The sequence below is a fragment of the Moschus berezovskii genome, chromosome 11, assembly GCF_049115385.1.
Source record: "Moschus berezovskii isolate FMDL1 chromosome 11, NW_MosBer_1.0, whole genome shotgun sequence".
Taxonomy (NCBI): Eukaryota; Metazoa; Chordata; class Mammalia; order Artiodactyla; family Moschidae; genus Moschus; species Moschus berezovskii.
Window position 1 is genome coordinate 18,975,913 of NC_142470.1, and position 18,014 is coordinate 18,993,926.

Sequence of the window (18,014 nt, forward strand, 5' to 3'; positions counted from 1 at the left end):
CTCCCTGTGGGTGCAGCTAAAAGCAGATGAGGTGGTAGAGCCTGTCAGAGTCCAGCTTATGAAGGACCTTGTATACATACATACTAAGGATTTGGAGTCTTTATCACCAGTTATAGGGAGCCAAGGAAGGGTCTTAAGCAAGGATGGGGTGTGGTGGGAATTATACTTTAGGAAGATCAAAGCTGCCTCTGGCAGCAGGGACACAGATGAATTAAAGGTGTATTAAGGGACTTCCCTGGCGGTCCAGAGGTTAAGACTCTGAGCTGCCACTGCAAGGGATGTAGGTTTGATCCCTGGTCGGGAAACTAAGATCCCTCATGCCACGTCGTGTGGCTAAAAAACAAAAAAAGGTGGATCAAGTGAAGAGAATCCAGTAGGATGAGATTGAAACAAACCAAGTGATAAGCAGTGAGATCTTGAAATGAGCAGCAGTGGGTTGGAAAGAGAACCCTGAGAGAGTAAAGAAGTGAAAGCTTTAGAGCTTTGTCAGTGATCAGATACGTTAGAAGGGGCAGATGTGGAAGGAAAGTCCGGGCAGAGAAGAGAGTTAGGATGACTCCCGTTCCCAGGTAGGATAACTGGTAACTGGTGGTGTTACCCACTCCAGGAGTACCCGAGATGGGGCAGGTCTGGAGTAAATTTGGGAATTTTAAATTGTTTTATAACAGCCTTATTGAGATTGAAATCACATCAGCACACTCATTTAAAGTGTACAGTTAAACAGTTTTTAATCTATACAGGGTTTTATAACCACCACCACTGCCTAATCCAGGACATTTTCATCATTCTAGAAAGAAACCCTGTATCATTGCCCTCCAACTTGCCCAGCCCTCGGCCACTGTTAATCTCCTTCCTGTCTCTGCAGATTACCCTGTTTTGGACAATTCATATAAATGGGTTGCAACATGTAATCTTTTGGAACTGACTTCTTTAACTTAATGTAATGTTCCCAAGTTTCCTAATTTGGGAGTTTTTACTCATTTAATAGGTTTTTCTTGAGATTTAATGCATGTCAGGCACCTTACTATATAGCAGTGAATGAAGTAGACATCTATGCTGTTATGGAGATTTCATTTTAATAATGAGAAATAAGCCATAAATAAGTAGATATAATGACATCATGTAGTAATAAGTGTTACAATAGAGTGGTCTGAAGGGCAAATGAGGTGACATTTGAACTGAGACCCAAATGATACAAAGGAGCCAGTTATGTCAATATCAGGGCAGAGTGTTCCAGAAAGAAGAGCATGGGCTAGGGACTTGAGGTGCACATTTGTTTGGCATATTTGAATATTAGGCGCCTGTGAGGTGTCCCGAGAGAGACCAAAGCCAGGTGACTGTTCGAGGTCTGGGATTCAGGAGAACAAATATCTGTATCTGGACTACAAATAGAGAATTGGAAGTCCTTGAGGATGAAGATCAGAAAGACTGAGAAAGGAGCCGAGGAGAGAACCCTCGGAATAACATTTTTTGAAAGATGGGTAGAGGCAGCCGCATGAAGGAAGCTAAGGGGGAAACCAGCAGGATGAGAGCGTGAAGTCAAAGAAACCAGGCTCAGAGAGGGACGGGATAGGGCAGATGACGTGCTGCCTGGAGAAGAGTGAGATAGGATCTGAGAAGGGCTCTTTGCACTTGGCAACAAAGAGCTGTTTTGCAGGGAGAGTTTCAGAGGGATGGTTGGTAAAAAGCCAGAATTCAATGTATGCAACCTTTAGTAAGTGGACAGGGAGACTAGAGATTAGAATTAAGGGATTTTCATTTGGGGACATTTCCATATGCTTGGGGACTGGCATGTTTAAATGCAGGTGTCAAAGAGGATAGTAAGAGGAAAGCCAATGATGTAGCGGGGGTCAGTACTCAGGGAGGGAGGGAGTGGGCAGAGTGTAGAACCGTGGTGAAGAGGTTAGCCTTACAGAGAGAGGTCTGTTCTCTGTCCCAGGAGAAGTGGAAGGAGAGAGAGATGTGAGTGGGTTGGCAAGTTGAGGGAACTGACAAGCTGTGCAATTTTTTGATACAGAGAAAGCCCATGACTCGAGTAGGATAGAGCATGGGAAAATTTAGGAAAGGGGAGAAAGTTTGAAATAGTTACTACACCAACAACTGTAGGAAAAACTGCACCAAAAACTGGAGGGACACTCAAAGAGGGAGAGCAGAGGACCAGTTAAAGTGGCAGGTCAGGGGCTCACGGTAGCTCTATGGTCATCTGGTTTTCTTTGTCTGCATCCTGCTCTGAAGTAGGATCTCAGTCTTAGGATGCGTCCATCTCATGTCAGTCCTGTAGCATATCCATTCTTGGAGCCAGCGTCCTGGTATTAGGCCCTTCCATATACTAGGTGCTTATCTACATTGCTTGGCAAATAGAAACTGCTGGAGGGACTTCCCTGGCAGTCCAGTGGCTAAGACTTAGTGCTTTCAAAGCTGTAGTCCTAGGTTCAGTCCCTGGTCAGGGAACTAAGATCCCACACGCCCCACAGTGCAGCCAAAAATCCCAAAAAAACTGCCTGATGGTACATAAGTGGGTGAATCACAAGCTAGAATGGTTGGGATAAGGCATCAAAGAAGGCGAGGGGTTAGACTGGTGAGGCCTAAAACCTTGTGATAATTGGAAAGAAAGGCTGTTTATTCTGAAGAAAGGAAATCTTTTTTAAGTGAAATAACAGAAAGCAGAAGGAGAAAGGGATGAGATTCACATGTATGAATAAGTAAATTTAAGCTATTTGGTAAATGTGTATTATCACCTTAAAATGAAAGAATTTTTAACTGCTTATGGGTTTTTACTTAAGTGCTGATTCTAAAAGTCTTATTAAATCATCTGAGTCACTGCTAGTTTACATTTTAAATACATCATCATTTTAACCCTAACATTCAGAAGATTGGATTTAACCTTTGATCCTCTCAGTCTGACCTCTCAGAGGTCACTTTTCATTTTTTCCCCACTTGACACTGTTCTTCCCTGTCTTTGTAATTTTGTGGAACTCATCTGTCTCAAGTTAGTGTTGTCATCAGATGGAACATAGTTAAAGTTGTAAAAAACAAAGTTTGAATTTATTTGGCTTCATTTTGATGGCTTTTTAATCATTTTTATTTTTTCCTTTGAATGGTTATAGTGGAGCTGGGCAGGAAGTGGGAAGATCATGTATAATTCTGGAGTTCAAAGGGAGGAAAATAATGGTAAGTGGCTTAGATGGTAAAGAATCCACCTGCAATGCGGGTGACCTGGGTTCGATCCCTGGGATGGAATGATCCCCTGGAGGAGGGCATGGCAACCCCCTTGAGTACCCTTGGGCTTCCATGGTAACTCGACTGGTAAAATATCTACCTGCAATGCGGGAGACCTGGGTTCAATCCCAAGGTTGGGAAGATGCCCTGAAGAAGGGAGTGGCTACCCACTCCAGTATTCTTGCCTGGAGGATCCCCGTGGACAGAGGAGCCTGGTGAGCTACAGTCCATGGGGTTGAAAAAAGTTGGACAGGATTGAGCAACTAAGCATAATATAGTCAGATTAACAGTATGTCTGCATTGAGTGTTAGGTCTGTTCTAGTTCAGTAGTTTTTTCGATTCAGCAATTAACTGTTTAGCCCCCAGAATAATGTCATGGTTAGTATATGTGTCTATAAAATGTTAATGTGGAAAACTAGTATACTTCCCCTTGGCATTGACATATTAGACTGAGGAACTAAAGATTGTAAAACTGTCAACTGGATCTCCTAAGCTAAAAGTCTTCCAAATCCCTCTTCCATTCCTGAAGGTCTGCCAACCTGTCTGCCCCACCCCCAGTGGGAGACCCCAGGGAACTGGCCTCCTGAACTCCAGCCTCCTGTGCAGTGGGACAGTAGGCCAGGCCCTAGTCTGGTAGCCGAGGTACCTGAGTTAGCATCAGGGTGCCTGGCCTTGGGCAAGTCAGGCCCCTTCTCAGCCCGTTTCCTAAGCTGAGAGCTGGAGGGACTGGAAGAGGTGGTCTCTGGGGTCCTCATCAGGAAGTTGGTATAGAGGCTTATCAGGGTCTTTTGGTCTCACTCTTCCCCTTCTCCCACTTAAGAGAACAGGAACATGGCAGACACAATCTTTTTAATCATTTACTGTATTAATTTGATAGAAATACCCCCCCCAAATAAGGATATAATTCAGGAATTACTGGTTCTGAAGAATTTGTCTTTTAATACTTAAATTGTCCTGATCAGAGAAGTTTGCTGTTTTCTGATCATTGCCTTTTCACGATAGTCACATCTGGTAGTAGTGAATCTATAAACTTTACAAGTGCTAGCCATTTCTGTGGAGAAGGCAATGGCAAGCCACTCCAGTACTATTGCCTAGAAAATCCCATGGATGGAGGAGCCTGGTAGGCTGCAGTCTGTGGGGTCGCTAAGGGTCGGACACGACTGAGCGACTTCACTTTCACACATTGGAAAAGGAAATGGCAACCCACTCCAGTGTTCTTGCCTGGAGAATCCCAGGGACGGGGGAGCCTGGTGGGCTGCCGTCAGTGGGGTCACACAGAGTCGGACACGACTGAAGTGACTTAGCAGCAGCAGCAGCAGCCATTTCTGATATTAAAGTTCTTGGAAAAGAGTTCGTTCATTATTAGAGTGCCTTTGAAAAGTAACTAGAAAGAAGATCTCTTGTATTTTGTCCTGTGACTCTAAATATGAGCTGTGTTTAAATTGGGGAAGTTGGAATTGTTAACGGTGTATTTGCCCATTTAATAAGAATTGCATTCCAAACATATAGAATCTTTCCTGATTGTGTGTGGTATGATGGATCAGTTATGATGTCTATTTGTTGAGTGAATTTGAATAAAATGTGGAGAAGACTGTGATCTTTTTTCCTGTGTCTCTCAGCTGGACTGTGGGATCCACCCTGGCCTGGAAGGAATGGATGCTCTTCCTTATATCGATTTGATTGACCCAGCTGAGATTGATCTCCTACTAATTAGTCAGTAAGGTTTTGGTTTTTGTTTTTTGTTTTACTTTTTATTACGGGCATTGTTTTTCAAGGACTTTTACTATAAAGATCATTCTTCACCAGATTTTAAGATTCTATTTTTAAAATATTTTCTGCTAGGAATTATATTGCAAACATCTAAGACAGCATGCCGTATTGTCATCACAGGTGAGAGAAGTTTATGACAGAAAACTTTTTTCGCTTATCTAGAGTAAATGAGGAGGAGGGAAGAGATAACATATGCCTTGATCATTGTGAAACTTTAGACTAAGAAAGCCCTTTCACAGAATATCCCTGAGGCTGCTGTGTTGCCTGAATATTCATCGGAAGGACTGATGCTGGAGCTCCAATACTTTGGCCACCTGAGGCAAAGAACTGACTCATTGGACAGGGCCTTGATGCTAGGAAAGATTGAGGGCTGGAGGAGAAGGGGACGACAGAGGATGAGATGGTTGGATGGCATCATCAACTCAATGGACATGAGTTTGAGCAGACTCAGGAAGATAGTGAAGGAGACGGAAGCCTGCCGTGCTTGTCTGTGGAGTCGCAAAGAGTTGGACACAGCAGCAACCGAACAACAATTGTGTTGTCACACTGTTCTGTGGGAACTTCATATGTAAACCATGATGGGTTTCAACTTTATACCACTAAAGCGCTTGTTATAATTTTGACTTTTGATAATAGGCTTGGCTATATTTGAGAGAAATACTTTTAATTTGTTTTTCTTATGCTAGAACTAAATACATTATTCCTTCCCTCTGCACATACCTACTCTGGGTGTTCTGAAAATATCTAATTGTTACATAGAACTCTTCTGTACCTAAAGTATATGATCTATAATATTTTAAGAATTGACAGAAGCTCTTTTTTCTTTTTTTTAAAGTTTCCATTTGGATCACTGTGGAGCTTTGCCCTGGTTTCTACAGAAGACAAGTTTCAAAGGAAGAACGTTTATGACTCATGCTACAAAAGCTATTTATAGATGGCTTCTTTCAGATTATGTCAAAGTTAGGTAAATTACCGTAATAGATTTATACATGCACTTGGTTCTACCCAGTACATACAGTTCATTATATAGACCATTTTGTGTTTTGAAATGAGATGTTTTCTTCTTATTCACAAGGGTATCACTCATTTAATCCTTCAGTACCAACTCATCAAATAGGTGTTGTGTCCCCAGCACCTCCTTGGCGTAAAGGTTTTATGTTTTTGCATCCTTTTAAGTCTTTGAAATTTAGGTGAGTTATAAGGTATGATAGCAATATTCTATATATGGAATTTCATAATTTTATTAAAATTTAAAGCAGAATACATTATACAGTGCTATGTACTGAGATTTTTTTGGGGGTGATTTGATCAAAGCAAATTGACTGTCTGAAGTGAAAAGGTTCCCTGGGGAAGCTTTGTCCAGCAGCAAGAGGAAAATCTCCTTTTCCAGAAAGTTTGGAGCCTTCTTGTGATAAGTATAGCACAAATGATGAACCTTCAAAGGCTTACTGTTTCATATATATATTCCTAGGGTAGCTAAGATGCAGTTTGTTATTCTATAAACATACAGAAGAATGGAAGAGTTATCCTTGGTAATGATTATACTGGTTAACACTTAAATGAAGCTCACCATATGCCAGGCATAGTCCTCAGTTCTTGACATATGTTGACTCCTTTCATCATGTCAGCCTTGTGATGCAGACTCTGCATGAATCCATTTTCCAGATGATTAGACTGAGGCATGGGTTTCTCTGATGGCTCAAATGGTAAAGAATCCGCCTGCAATGCAGGAGACCCAGGTTCGATCCCCAGGTTGGGAAGATCTACTGGAGAAGGGCATGGCTACCCACTCCATTATTCTCACCTAGAAAATTCCATGGACAGAGGAGCCTGACGGGCTGCAGTCCATGGGGTTGCAAAGAGTCGGACATGACTGAGTGACTAAAACTTTCACTTAGCCTCACTTTTCAGACTGAGGCTCAGAGAGGTTAAGTAATTTACCTGTGACCGTCACAGTAAGAGGCAAAACTGGAATTCAGATCTGTCAGTCTGGCTCCGGACTGTGTCCTTAACCCCCACCTCTCTTGTTTTTTTTGAAAGCATGTTAGCATAATTTTCCAAAGAAAACTTGTTAGACTTTCTAGACAAGTCTTTTCATATCACAGGTAGGGAAAACTGCTGTGATTCAATGTGTGTGAGTGCCTTTATCTCACAGGAGGTATTGGGGTAGGAAAAAAGGTTGAGAAGTGCTATCCTGAAGAGTACTTTGCCTTGATATAGTATGTGTGCTTTGCTTAAAATCATGCTTTATATACACTAAGCATTTTTCCCATAATAGCAGAGTAAAAAGATATACAAAAGGTCCAAGAGATTAGAAATAGCATAACACCTGCAATATGATTTTAAGAAATATGTGGCTATGTCATCCACAGACAATTTCTTTGAGTTTAAAGACTTACCCTTAATTTTTTTGTGTTGGCATTTTTAAAAATTTAGTAATATATCAGCAGACGACATGCTGTATACTGAGACAGATTTGGAAGAAAGCATGGACAAAATTGAAACCATCAATTTTCATGAAGTGAAGGAAGTTGCAGGAATCAAGTTTTGGTGTTATCACGCCGGCCATGTTCTGGGAGCTGCCATGTTCATGATCGAGATCGCGGGCGTGAAGGTACGCTCTAGCTTGGGAATTTCCTGCCCATAAGAAATACGTGCAGGGCTTATGCCACCGAGTGGTACTAAAAAATATTCCCTAAGGCTAGCAAAGTGCGAAAACACTGAAACAAGGTAAAATTAAGCTGGTACTTTTGCCTTGTAAGTATCATTGTTCCTACTCCTGTGTTAGTACCTTCTGTATCATGATTGAGAAGAGTACAGTAAGCATCTCAAAAAAGTAAAGAGTTTTTTCCTGATCATCATGCCCTTTTTCTCTAAGATGCTGAGAGTACATCTCAAGGTTATCTTTGTGGGCTAATTCTGGGATTATATTATTCCCATTAGTTAGATAGAATAATTGAAACTCTAGATGGTTTATGACTGAGTTAAGTTACACATTTTGTATTAGACACAAGTGATGACACCACCCTTATGGCAGAAAGTGAAGAAGAACTAAAGAGCCTCTTGATGAAAATGAAAGAGGAGAGTGAAAAAGTTGGCTTAAAGCTCAACATTCGGAAAACTAAGATCATGGCATCCAGTCCCATCACTTCATGGCAAATAGATGGGGAAACTGGCTGACTTTATTTTTCTGGGCTCCAAAATCACTGCAGATGGTGATTGCAGCCATGAAATTAAAAGATGCTTACTCTTTGGAAGGAAAGTTATGATCAACCTAGACAGCATATTAAAAAGCAGAGACATTACTTTGCCAACAAAGGTCCGTCTAGTCAAGGCTATGGTTTTTCCAGTGGTCATGTATGGATGTGAGAGTTGGACTATAAAGAAAGCTGAGCACCGAAGAATTAATGCTTTTGAACTGTGGTGTTGGAGAAGACTCTTGAGAGTCCCTTGGACTACAGGGAGATACAACCAGTCCATCCGAAAGGAGATCAGGCCTGAGTATTCATTGGAAGGACTGATGTTGAGGCTGAAACGCCAATACTTTGGCCACCTGATGCAAAGAGCAGACTCATTGGAAAAGACCCTGATGCTGGGAAGGATTGAGGGCAGGAGGAAAGGGGACAACAGAAAATGAGATGGTTGGATGGCATCACCGACTCAATGGACATGGGTTTGAGTGGACTCTGGGAGTTGGTGATGGACAGGGAGGCCTGGCGTGCTGCGGTTTGTGGGGTCACGAAGAAAGAAAGAAAGAGCAAATGAACTGAATGCATCTACATTTCATTAAAAAATTAGGCTATTTTCTATTGCACTTCATTTTCAAGAATTTATGAGTAAAATATATTCAGAGTAAAATGAAACATTCCAGAATTCTAACTTTATAACTTTTCTAATTTCTTTCTCTTTTTCTCAGCTTTTATACACAGGTGATTTCTCAAGACAAGAAGACAGACACTTAATGGCAGCTGAAATTCCTAACATTAAACCCGATATTCTTATCATTGTGAGTATTAGTGCCCTGTGTTGTAATTAGTGTGATGTAAGCAGGATTTTTTCCGGGGAAAAATAACATGATCTCATTTTCATACCTGTGATCAGATATAAATATGTCTAGTTTTTTAGTACAGAAATTTTTTGGCCTCTCTTTGTAATGCAGCCCCACTTCCTGTTAAATATATCAGCTAGTCTAATATCACGGAGAAGGCAATGGCACCCCACTCCAGTACTCTAGCCTGGAAAATCCCATGGACAGCAGAGCCTGGTGACCTGCCATGTATGGAGTCGCACAGAGTCGGACACGACTGAAGCGACTTAGCAGCAGCAGCAGTCTAATATCAGAGATGATATTCTGTCTCCTAAATATTCTTGTTTAGGTTAATTACTCCAAATATGTAGAACATCTTAAAGGTTGTGTAGAATGGCAGGCCCCATTGTCTTTGCCGTGGTGACTGTCTTCTGGCCTCTCTCACCTGCTAACTTTCTGTGTATGTCTTACCTTCCTACTAGGTTGCAATTCTCAGGAGAATAATAATAAAATAAAATTAACTGTACAGAAGCTTTGGTGGGGAGGTGATGATTGGTGAGGAGCAAGTTAATAAATGTGCATTGGTCCTACGGTTTATATAAGAATATCCGTGGAAGTGCTGTCTGTTGTCCCTTCACCACCCACAGCATCCCCCAGCTACCCAAGCATGAGGGACTGGTGTGTATTGCTGTCCATATGCAGTATATTGTGAGTGAACTCAGTTTGGCTTTCAGTTCAGTTCAGTTCAGTCGCTCAGTCGTGTCCGACTCTCCGCGACCCCATGAATCACAACACTAGTTCATGGTATATTCAGCATGTAAACTGACCTTAAGGGAAGTGTTTTTTTTTTTAATTCTCAGGGGAAAAAGTTATTTTCATTATGTCTGGTACTGTAGAGCAGTACCTCTCAAATTTTAATGTGTTTATGAATCATCTGGTAATGCTGTAGAAACACAGATTCTGACTGTGGCTGGACTGGGGCCCTGGCACTTCTGATAAGCTCCTGGGGTAGGCCAGTGCTGAAAGAAGCATCCTAAAATTGTCTGGAGCAGGGAAGATACATTTTTTAACTGTTTCCTGATTTTTTTCATTAGCCAGACCTGAATTCTAACATTTTTATTCACTCTTCGTTCCAGTTAGTGTTTTAACAGCATGTGTTCAAGTAAACGGCGTAATAATAGAGACATCGGTCACTTAGCTTCTACGTTTCATTGACATTTCCCTTTTGTATTCTTTGAGACTCACCAGCCTTGGTCTCACCCTTCTCATGTGTTGTTTAGGAATCTACCTACGGGACCCATATCCACGAGAAGCGAGAGGAGCGCGAGGCACGGTTCTGCAACACCGTCCATGATATTGTGAACAGAGGGGGCCGAGGCCTCATTCCCGTCTTCGCTCTCGGACGGGCCCAGGAGCTCCTCTTGATTTTAGGTATGCCTTTTCCTTTTTATTAGGGAGATTCTCAAAGTCCTGCAGTGCAGTTAGATCAAGATCACTGCCGTGTCCTTGGATAGGTCACTCTACCCTCTGGGCTTGGTCTGTATTTAAGATGAGGAAATTGGTGCCAGTAAGAGCCCAGAGACACAGCGACTGTCTTCCAGCGCTGCTAGGAATATAAATGATGAACAGTCAGCATGTTAAAAATACCCTGCCCTTGGACCCAGCAGTTCAACTTCTGGGAAATAAATACATCGAAAATTCTGTGAGTAAGAGATTTCATAATTCTGAATATTTCTAATGAAATATTATGTCAATAAATATCACACTCTAGGAAAAAAATCATGTTTCAGATGAGTTAATACATATTTTTACATAATATATTAAGTGGACCAAAAAAGTAGGGTTCAAAACTGTGGACTCTGACCCTAGTTAGGTAGAAAATACACAAATGACTGGAAAGATATCCAGATACTAAATCTGGATAGTGAGAAAGTGGATGATTTCTTTTTCCTGCTTTTCTCCATTTTCCAAATACTTTAATGAGCATGTATAACTTTTTGTAATAAGAGGAACGGTGGGTGTCACTTTCTGCATATTTTGTATTTAGCAACCCTTTTTAATATTCTGTGATTCTTTCCTGGGGAATGCACTGTTCTTTACGAATAACTGGTGAGTGCTTTATACATACATGGCTTCAACGAGAAGAGCTAGAAATGATCTCGAGCTCTCAGTCTCACTTCCTCCATCTGTATGGTGATAGGGACAAATAGAGTCCCTGTTACACTGAAAAGGGAAATAAGTGGAAAGAATAAACGACCTCAGATCAAAAGCAAATCTTGAGAGAAACAGGGCTTCCCAGGTGGCGCTAGTGGTAAATAAAGGACCCACCTGCAGGAGACAGAAGAGACGTGGGTTCAATCCCTGGGTCGGGAAGATCCCCTGGAGGAGGGCATGGCAACCCACTCCAGTATTCTTGCCTGGAGAATCCCATGGACGTAGGAGCCTGGTGGGCTATATACTCCAAGAGGTCGCAAAGAGTCGGACACGACTGAAGGACTTAGTAGAAGCGTATATTAAAAAGCAGAGACATTACTTTGCCAACCAAGGTCCGTCTAGTCAAGGCTATGGTTTTTCCCGTGGTCATGTACGGATGTGAGAGTTGAACTGTGAAGAAAGCTGATCGCCGAAGAATTGATGCTTTTGAACTGTGGTGTTGGAGAAGACTCTTGAGAGTCCCTTATACTGCAAGGAGATCCAACCAGTCTATTCTAAAGGAGATCAATCCTGGATGTTCATTGGAGGGACTGATGCTAAAGCTGAAACTGCAATACTTTGGCCACCTCATGCGACGAGTTGACTCACTGGAAAAGACTCTGATGCTGGGAAAGGTTGGGGGCGGGAGGAGAAGGGGACGACCGAGAATGAGATGGCTGGATGGCATCACCGACTCTGTGGACGTGGGTTTAAGTGAACTCTGGGAGTTGGTGATGGACAGGGAGGCCTGGCGTGCTGTGATTCATGGGGTCGCGGAGAGTCGGACACGACTGAGCGACTGAACTGAACTGAACTGAACTGAAATTTTCTAAAGCCTAAGCCAGTCCTTTTTCTCTTGGTTCTCCTTTCCTACTGCATGTCACATTTGTCCTTATAGAAGTCTTAAAATGAAAAGTCTCCATAGCAAAGTAATGAGAGGAGTAGAAGAAACGAAGATGTAAAACTAGGTTGTCACCATCATCAGGTTGCCAGATTTAGTAAATAAAAATGCAGGATGCCAGTTAAATTTTAATTTCAAATAAATAATATATTTGATATTATAGCAAATATTTCACACAAATTATACTAAAAACTTTTGTCTGAAATTAAAGTTTAATTGAGCATTTGCTGTTTTTGTCTGACAACCCTACTATCAAGTATATTGTGATTCCTTTTATGATTGAGGACTGCTCTATGCCCTTGTTCCTTGTCCCTTAAATTCTCCCTGTACTGTTCTGTAATAGAGAGGATGACCTTGCCAACTGCCGGTTTCAGATCTCATCTATGATCTAACCGTATGACTCTGGGCAAGTTATTCATCTTTTTTTTTAACACTTAAAATTTTCTCATAAAAGTACACACGAAAAATAGCAGGCTGTGATATGATCTTGGGATATAGTATACTTTGGAAGGTATTTGAGAAATCATAAGAGTATATATGAGAGCATTGACACCGTTAAAAATTCTAATCATATCTAAAAGAATACAAACAGTTAAACCAGAGGAAAAGTAAGAAATGTAACACATGTGACAGGAAAAGTCCCAGTCCTTATATAGAGTTTTCATTTATAAATCAAGTTAAAAAAAAAAATTGCCACAGTTTTCAGCCTTTTTTAGCCTCAGTTTCCTAATTATGTAGACCTAGAGATGATCATACTAAGTGAAATAAGTCACACAGAGAAAGGTAAATATCATATGTTATCTCTTATATGTGGAATCTATAATATGATACAAGCAAACTTATTTCCAAAACAGAAACAGACTCAGGGACAGAGAACAGACTTAAAGTTATTAAAGGGGGAAGGGAGGGCCAGAGGGGATAATTGGGGCATTTGGGATGAGCAGGTACAAACTACTGTGTGTAAAATAGATAAACAGCAAGGCTATACTGTGTCGCACAGGGGAACCGTGTTCAGTATCTTGTGATAAACTAGCGTGGAAAAGAATCTGTAACTGAATCACTTTATCGTACACCAGAAACTAACACAACGTTCTCAATTAACTATACTCTCATTTAAAAAAAGAAGGAAAGAAGTTCTGGTTTTATAAGCTTGAGTTAGGACCAATTTTATCGGAGAAGGCAATGGCAAGCCACTCCAGTACTCTTGCCTAGAAAATCCCACGGATGGAGGAGCCTGGTGGGCTGCAGTCCGTGGGGTCACTAAGGGTCGGACACGACTGAGCGACTTCACTTTCACTTTTCACTTTCATGCATTGGAGAAGGAAATGGCAACCCACTCCAGTGTTCTTGCCTGGAGAATCCCAGGGACGGGGGAGCCTGGTGGGCTGCCGTCTATGGGGTCACACAGAGTCGGACACAACTGAAGTGACTTAGCAGCAGCAGCAGCAGGACCAATTTTAGTAAAATTTTAATTTACTTAATTTTTCTTAACCTCTTTATAGTTTTGTGCTTTATTTCTTTTCTGAATTTTTTTAAAAACTACTTGTGTGTGTCATTTATTATTTGAGCCATTTACCCCACGTTAAGGGGAGAAGGAAATGGCAACCCACTCCAGTAGTCTTGCCTGGAGAATCCCATGGACGGTGAAGCCTGGTAGGCTATAGTCCATGGGGTTGCAAGAGTCGGACACAACTTAGCAGCTAAACCACCACCTCACATTGAAAAAAAAAATGTGTTTCTTGTAAAATCTCTCTAGATGAGTACTGGCAGAATCACCCAGAACTCCATGATATTCCAATATACTACGCATCGTCTTTGGCCAAGAAGTGTATGGCTGTGTACCAGACATATGTGAACGCCATGAATGACAAAATCCGCAAACAGATCAACATCAATAATCCCTTTGTTTTCAAACACATTAGTAACCTGAAGGTGAGTGCTTGTGGAAGAAAGAAGGATGAATAACACTCAAGTAAGTCATTAGCAGTGGGAGATGCCCACCATTGATCCTCTGGTTGACTCCATGCTGAAGTCTTACCTTTGCTGAAGCAGGCGTCACTTTTCTGAGGGACATCAAAAACTTCGCAACTGGCATTCCTTTTTGCTTAAACATAAATATTGCCATTTTTTCCAAGTCTCTACATGTTCTCAATATTTACTGTTGCTAAATAACTTGGATTTCTCTGCCATAGAAATAAAAAGCCCTGATGAGAAAAATATCTGCTATGTATTTTTTCTGTTCCTACTCAGACCTAATTATCTTTGATTAGCACTGCAGATTGTATATGTGAAAATTTTCATGTTTATTTTTCTAGAGTATTCAATAAAATCTAATTTCCTTTCATTTAAATAAAAAGTTTCATTTGAACTAATGCTCTAATCATAATAACACAATACCCTAAATAATTCAAGTTATAAGTGGTCTTCCAATTATTAATAGGTTCTGTTAGCAAAGTATTTTTTAGGTTAATTGCTTAGGAATTAGACCCAAGTTTTCCCTAGAAACAATGTTAAACTTAGTTAGATTTCCAGGCCGACTCAGAATACTGATGAAGTGTGCAAAGCCATTGTGAATCTTTGGGGAAATTCTTTCAGAGTTCTGTCTTGGATAGATAGAAACCCATTTGACTCTTCCTTCCATTTGACTCTGCCTGTCTGCTAGGCCTTGAAAATGCCCCTAATAAGTTTTTAGCTACCTAAAGAGGGTTTTGAAGGTTAGTGTGAACTAATGACTTTTTATCATTTTGTTTTCCTTTCATTCCCAGCCTAAATAAACTGTTCAGGGACTTAAAATGTTTGCTAGTTTTATCAAGGCCCTTCCAGTCACGTGATTAACCTTTTTACCTCACTTTTTGGTGTTCTTTACAAATAAAGAATGCTTTATTTTAACATGCTGTTATCATTTCCTTTCCTCTCTCAGAGCATGGATCATTTTGATGACATTGGTCCCAGCGTGGTCATGGCCTCCCCAGGCATGATGCAAAGTGGTTTATCCAGAGAGCTCTTTGAAAGCTGGTGTACTGATAAGAGGAACGGCGTCATCATAGCCGGCTACTGTGTAGAAGGCACGCTTGCCAAGGTCAGTCAGAGCCTGAGACCATTGGGCACTTCCTAATCAAGGCTGCAGAGGTGGCACTGTCCTCCCAGGTTTCTCCATTGAAGTAGTTCTTTAAATGACATAGGTCTTGATTTTTTTAAATGAGGATGTCAATAGGCAGCTGGAGCTGCTCTTGAAGTTGACGAATGAGATCCAGGTGATGGATAAGCATGTGAAAGCTTGAGAAATACTCATCTAGTAACAGTAAAAAAAAAAAGTGGAAGGGAATCTGTTTGAGACAAACACATGGATACCCTCATCTGATGAAGAAAAGGCTTATTAGTGTTCTCTTGAAAAGCTGGAGAATGTGTTTGAGTGCCCCCCTTCCTCTTGATGTAAAATGTTTGAGGGCTTCTCTAGTGGTTCGGTGGTAAAGAATCTGCCTGCCAGTGCAGGAGACAGCGGTTTGATTCCTGATCTGGGAGAATCCCACGTGCCACAGAGCAGTTATGCACATGCGCCTCAGCTGTAGAGCCAGGAGCCACAGCCACTGAGCCCACTTGCTGCAGCTACTGAAGCCCACGTTCCCTAGAGCCTGTGCTCTGCAGCAAGAGAAGCCATCAACGTTGAGGAGCCTGCACACTGCAACTAGAGTATTCCCTGCTCCCCGCAACTGGAGAAAAGCCCATGCAGCAACGAAGACCCAGCACAGCCAAAGATGAATAATAAATTTTTTAAATGGTTGATATTAACTGTGAGGAATGTAGACACTGATGTGCAAAGCTTGAGAGGCAGATTCTGAACATTCCTGTATCACATTCTCTTATTGATAACTAATAAATACATTATGAGTCCCAGCTCTGATCATTTTTATTACTTTACCTTATTCTGCTAGACACTTAGTGTTGGCTGTGTATCTATAGATTTCAGAGTAGAAATACTTTGGTCTTTTATACAGATCCTCTCACCTGGAAAGGGACTTTTCAGGGCAGATGGTTGGGGATGCAAGTATGCTTTTCCAACCACAAGTTAAAATTCTCCCTTGTAGGACTCCAAATACATTGAATTTTTGTTAATCTGCTTACTTTCCTGATTAAACGTTTGCTTGATTGAGAAAATAAGTATTTGATATTGTCTGAGTCAATAGTATTAGAATGCTTTTTGTGCTAAAGGTCCTAAATTAGCATGAGTTTATGGCTAGGTGAAAAAGTAGAAAACATACCGTTTGTTTTCTAATTATAGAGTTTATGTGTTTTGTTTACTTTTCTCTGTTTATAACAGCATATCATGTCTGAACCGGAAGAAATCACTACCATGTCCGGGCAGAAGTTACCTCTGAAAATGTCCGTTGATTACATCTCTTTCTCTGCGCACACGGATTACCAGCAAACCAGTGAATTTATTCGTGCTTTGAAGCCACCTCATGTGGTTAGTGTATGCGTTTGACTTTAGCATTAAAGGCTCAGGGAGAGGCTGACCCAGCAGCAGCTGGTCCTCAGAGCAGCCCTGGCCTGACAGTAGTGCTCTCATCAAGGCCTTTCGTGCCCTTACATCTGACCTTCACCACTTCCCTTTGAGTTAGGCAAGCTGTGCACTTCATTTTCTCCATTTTACACGGGATCTCTGTCTCAGATCTACCAGCTCAGCTTCCTTTCCCTTATTTTTCAGCTGTCTCCCCAGTAACTTAAGAGCACTGACTTCGCAGCGTGACTGTTTTGAATCCCATCTCCATCCCCTACTTGCCCTGTAGCCCTGGGCAAGTGACTTAACCTTTCCTTAGCTCATCTGTAAATGGGGATAATAACACCTCTTAAAGTTCTTACGAAAACTAAATGAGAGAACATATATTTAAAGCATGTAACACGGGTCCTGGCATATAGGAAATGCCTCTTAATGTGGAGAGAGGAGAGAGGCAAGCCATCATAGTAAGAGTTAATGATGCAGTTAGCTATGAAATACATTGCACAGCTCCTTAAGTTTTATGTATCTTTGATGGTAACAGGTATATTTGCGGGGGGCTGGAGAGAGTTAAACTAAAAAAAAGTTTCTTAGAGGATCACTTACAGAATGTAAGATGAAAGATGAGGAAATGGACGAAGTAATGAGATACCCTCTGAATGTAGCATGTATCAAAACTCCATTTCTTTTTATGGCTGAATAATATTCTATTGCATGTATATACCGTGTTTTGTTTATTCATCTGTTGATGGACACTTGGGTTGTTTCCACCTTTTATAATTAGTGTTTACATTCCCACTATTGTAAATAATGCTGCCATGAACACTGGCATGTAAGTATCTCTTTGAGTCCTTTTTCTCAGTCCTTTTGGGTATATACCAAGGAGTGGAATTGTTGGATCGTGGGCTAATCCTATGTTTAACTTTTGAGGAATCACTGAGCTGTTTTCCACAGCAGTTACACCATTTTACATTCCCACAGCAATGCACAAGGGGTCCAGTTCTCCATATTCTTATCAACTTGTTATTTTCCTTTTTAGAATCATCACCATGCTAGTAAGGGTGAAGCAGCATCTCTGTGTAGTTTTGATTTTCGTTTCCCTGGTGACTAAGGATGCTGAGCATTTTGTGTCCCATGTTGTTCATTTCTTCTTTCTAGCAAATAGTCCTGACAGTTACTGCTGCCCCTTAATGAGCAGACTCTTTGGTGGAAAAAGTCCCTCTCCTACTGACTTTAGTTAAGTGTAGGCCACTCATGGGTTTCTACTACTGTGTGTGGTTGGCTTTATATTAGTTAGGTGTAGGCCGTTCATGGCTGTCTACTACTGTAAGTGGTTTAAGGATATTCTCGCAGATTTTAAAGCCATGGAGGGAAGGCTGTGTTGCACTTTCTCTCTGGAATCACCCCTC

At 41.2% G+C, this 18,014-nt stretch overlaps 1 protein-coding gene across 3 annotated transcripts in view; it reads left to right on the plus strand.

Moving 5' to 3' along the window:
- Positions 1-18,014, plus strand: part of CPSF3 (cleavage and polyadenylation specific factor 3) — a 32,204-nt gene that overhangs the window by 1,545 nt on the left and 12,645 nt on the right. For 2 of the 3 annotated variants that reach the window (XM_055400985.2, XM_055400986.2), the window contains exons 2-10: positions 3,108-3,171; positions 4,839-4,936; positions 5,825-5,953; positions 7,426-7,603; positions 8,906-8,995; positions 10,297-10,447; positions 13,867-14,042; positions 15,031-15,189; positions 16,429-16,575. In XM_055400985.2, coding sequence (XP_055256960.1) covers positions 3,108-3,171; positions 4,839-4,936; positions 5,825-5,953; positions 7,426-7,603; positions 8,906-8,995; positions 10,297-10,447; positions 13,867-14,042; positions 15,031-15,189; positions 16,429-16,575 — 1,192 coding nt within the window. Of the gene's footprint in view, positions 1-1,412; positions 1,476-3,105; positions 3,172-4,838; positions 4,937-5,824; positions 5,954-7,425; positions 7,604-8,905; positions 8,996-10,296; positions 10,448-13,866; positions 14,043-15,030; positions 15,190-16,428; positions 16,576-18,014 lie in introns of those variants that run through there. The other variant, XM_088841179.1, reaches the window with a different exon arrangement.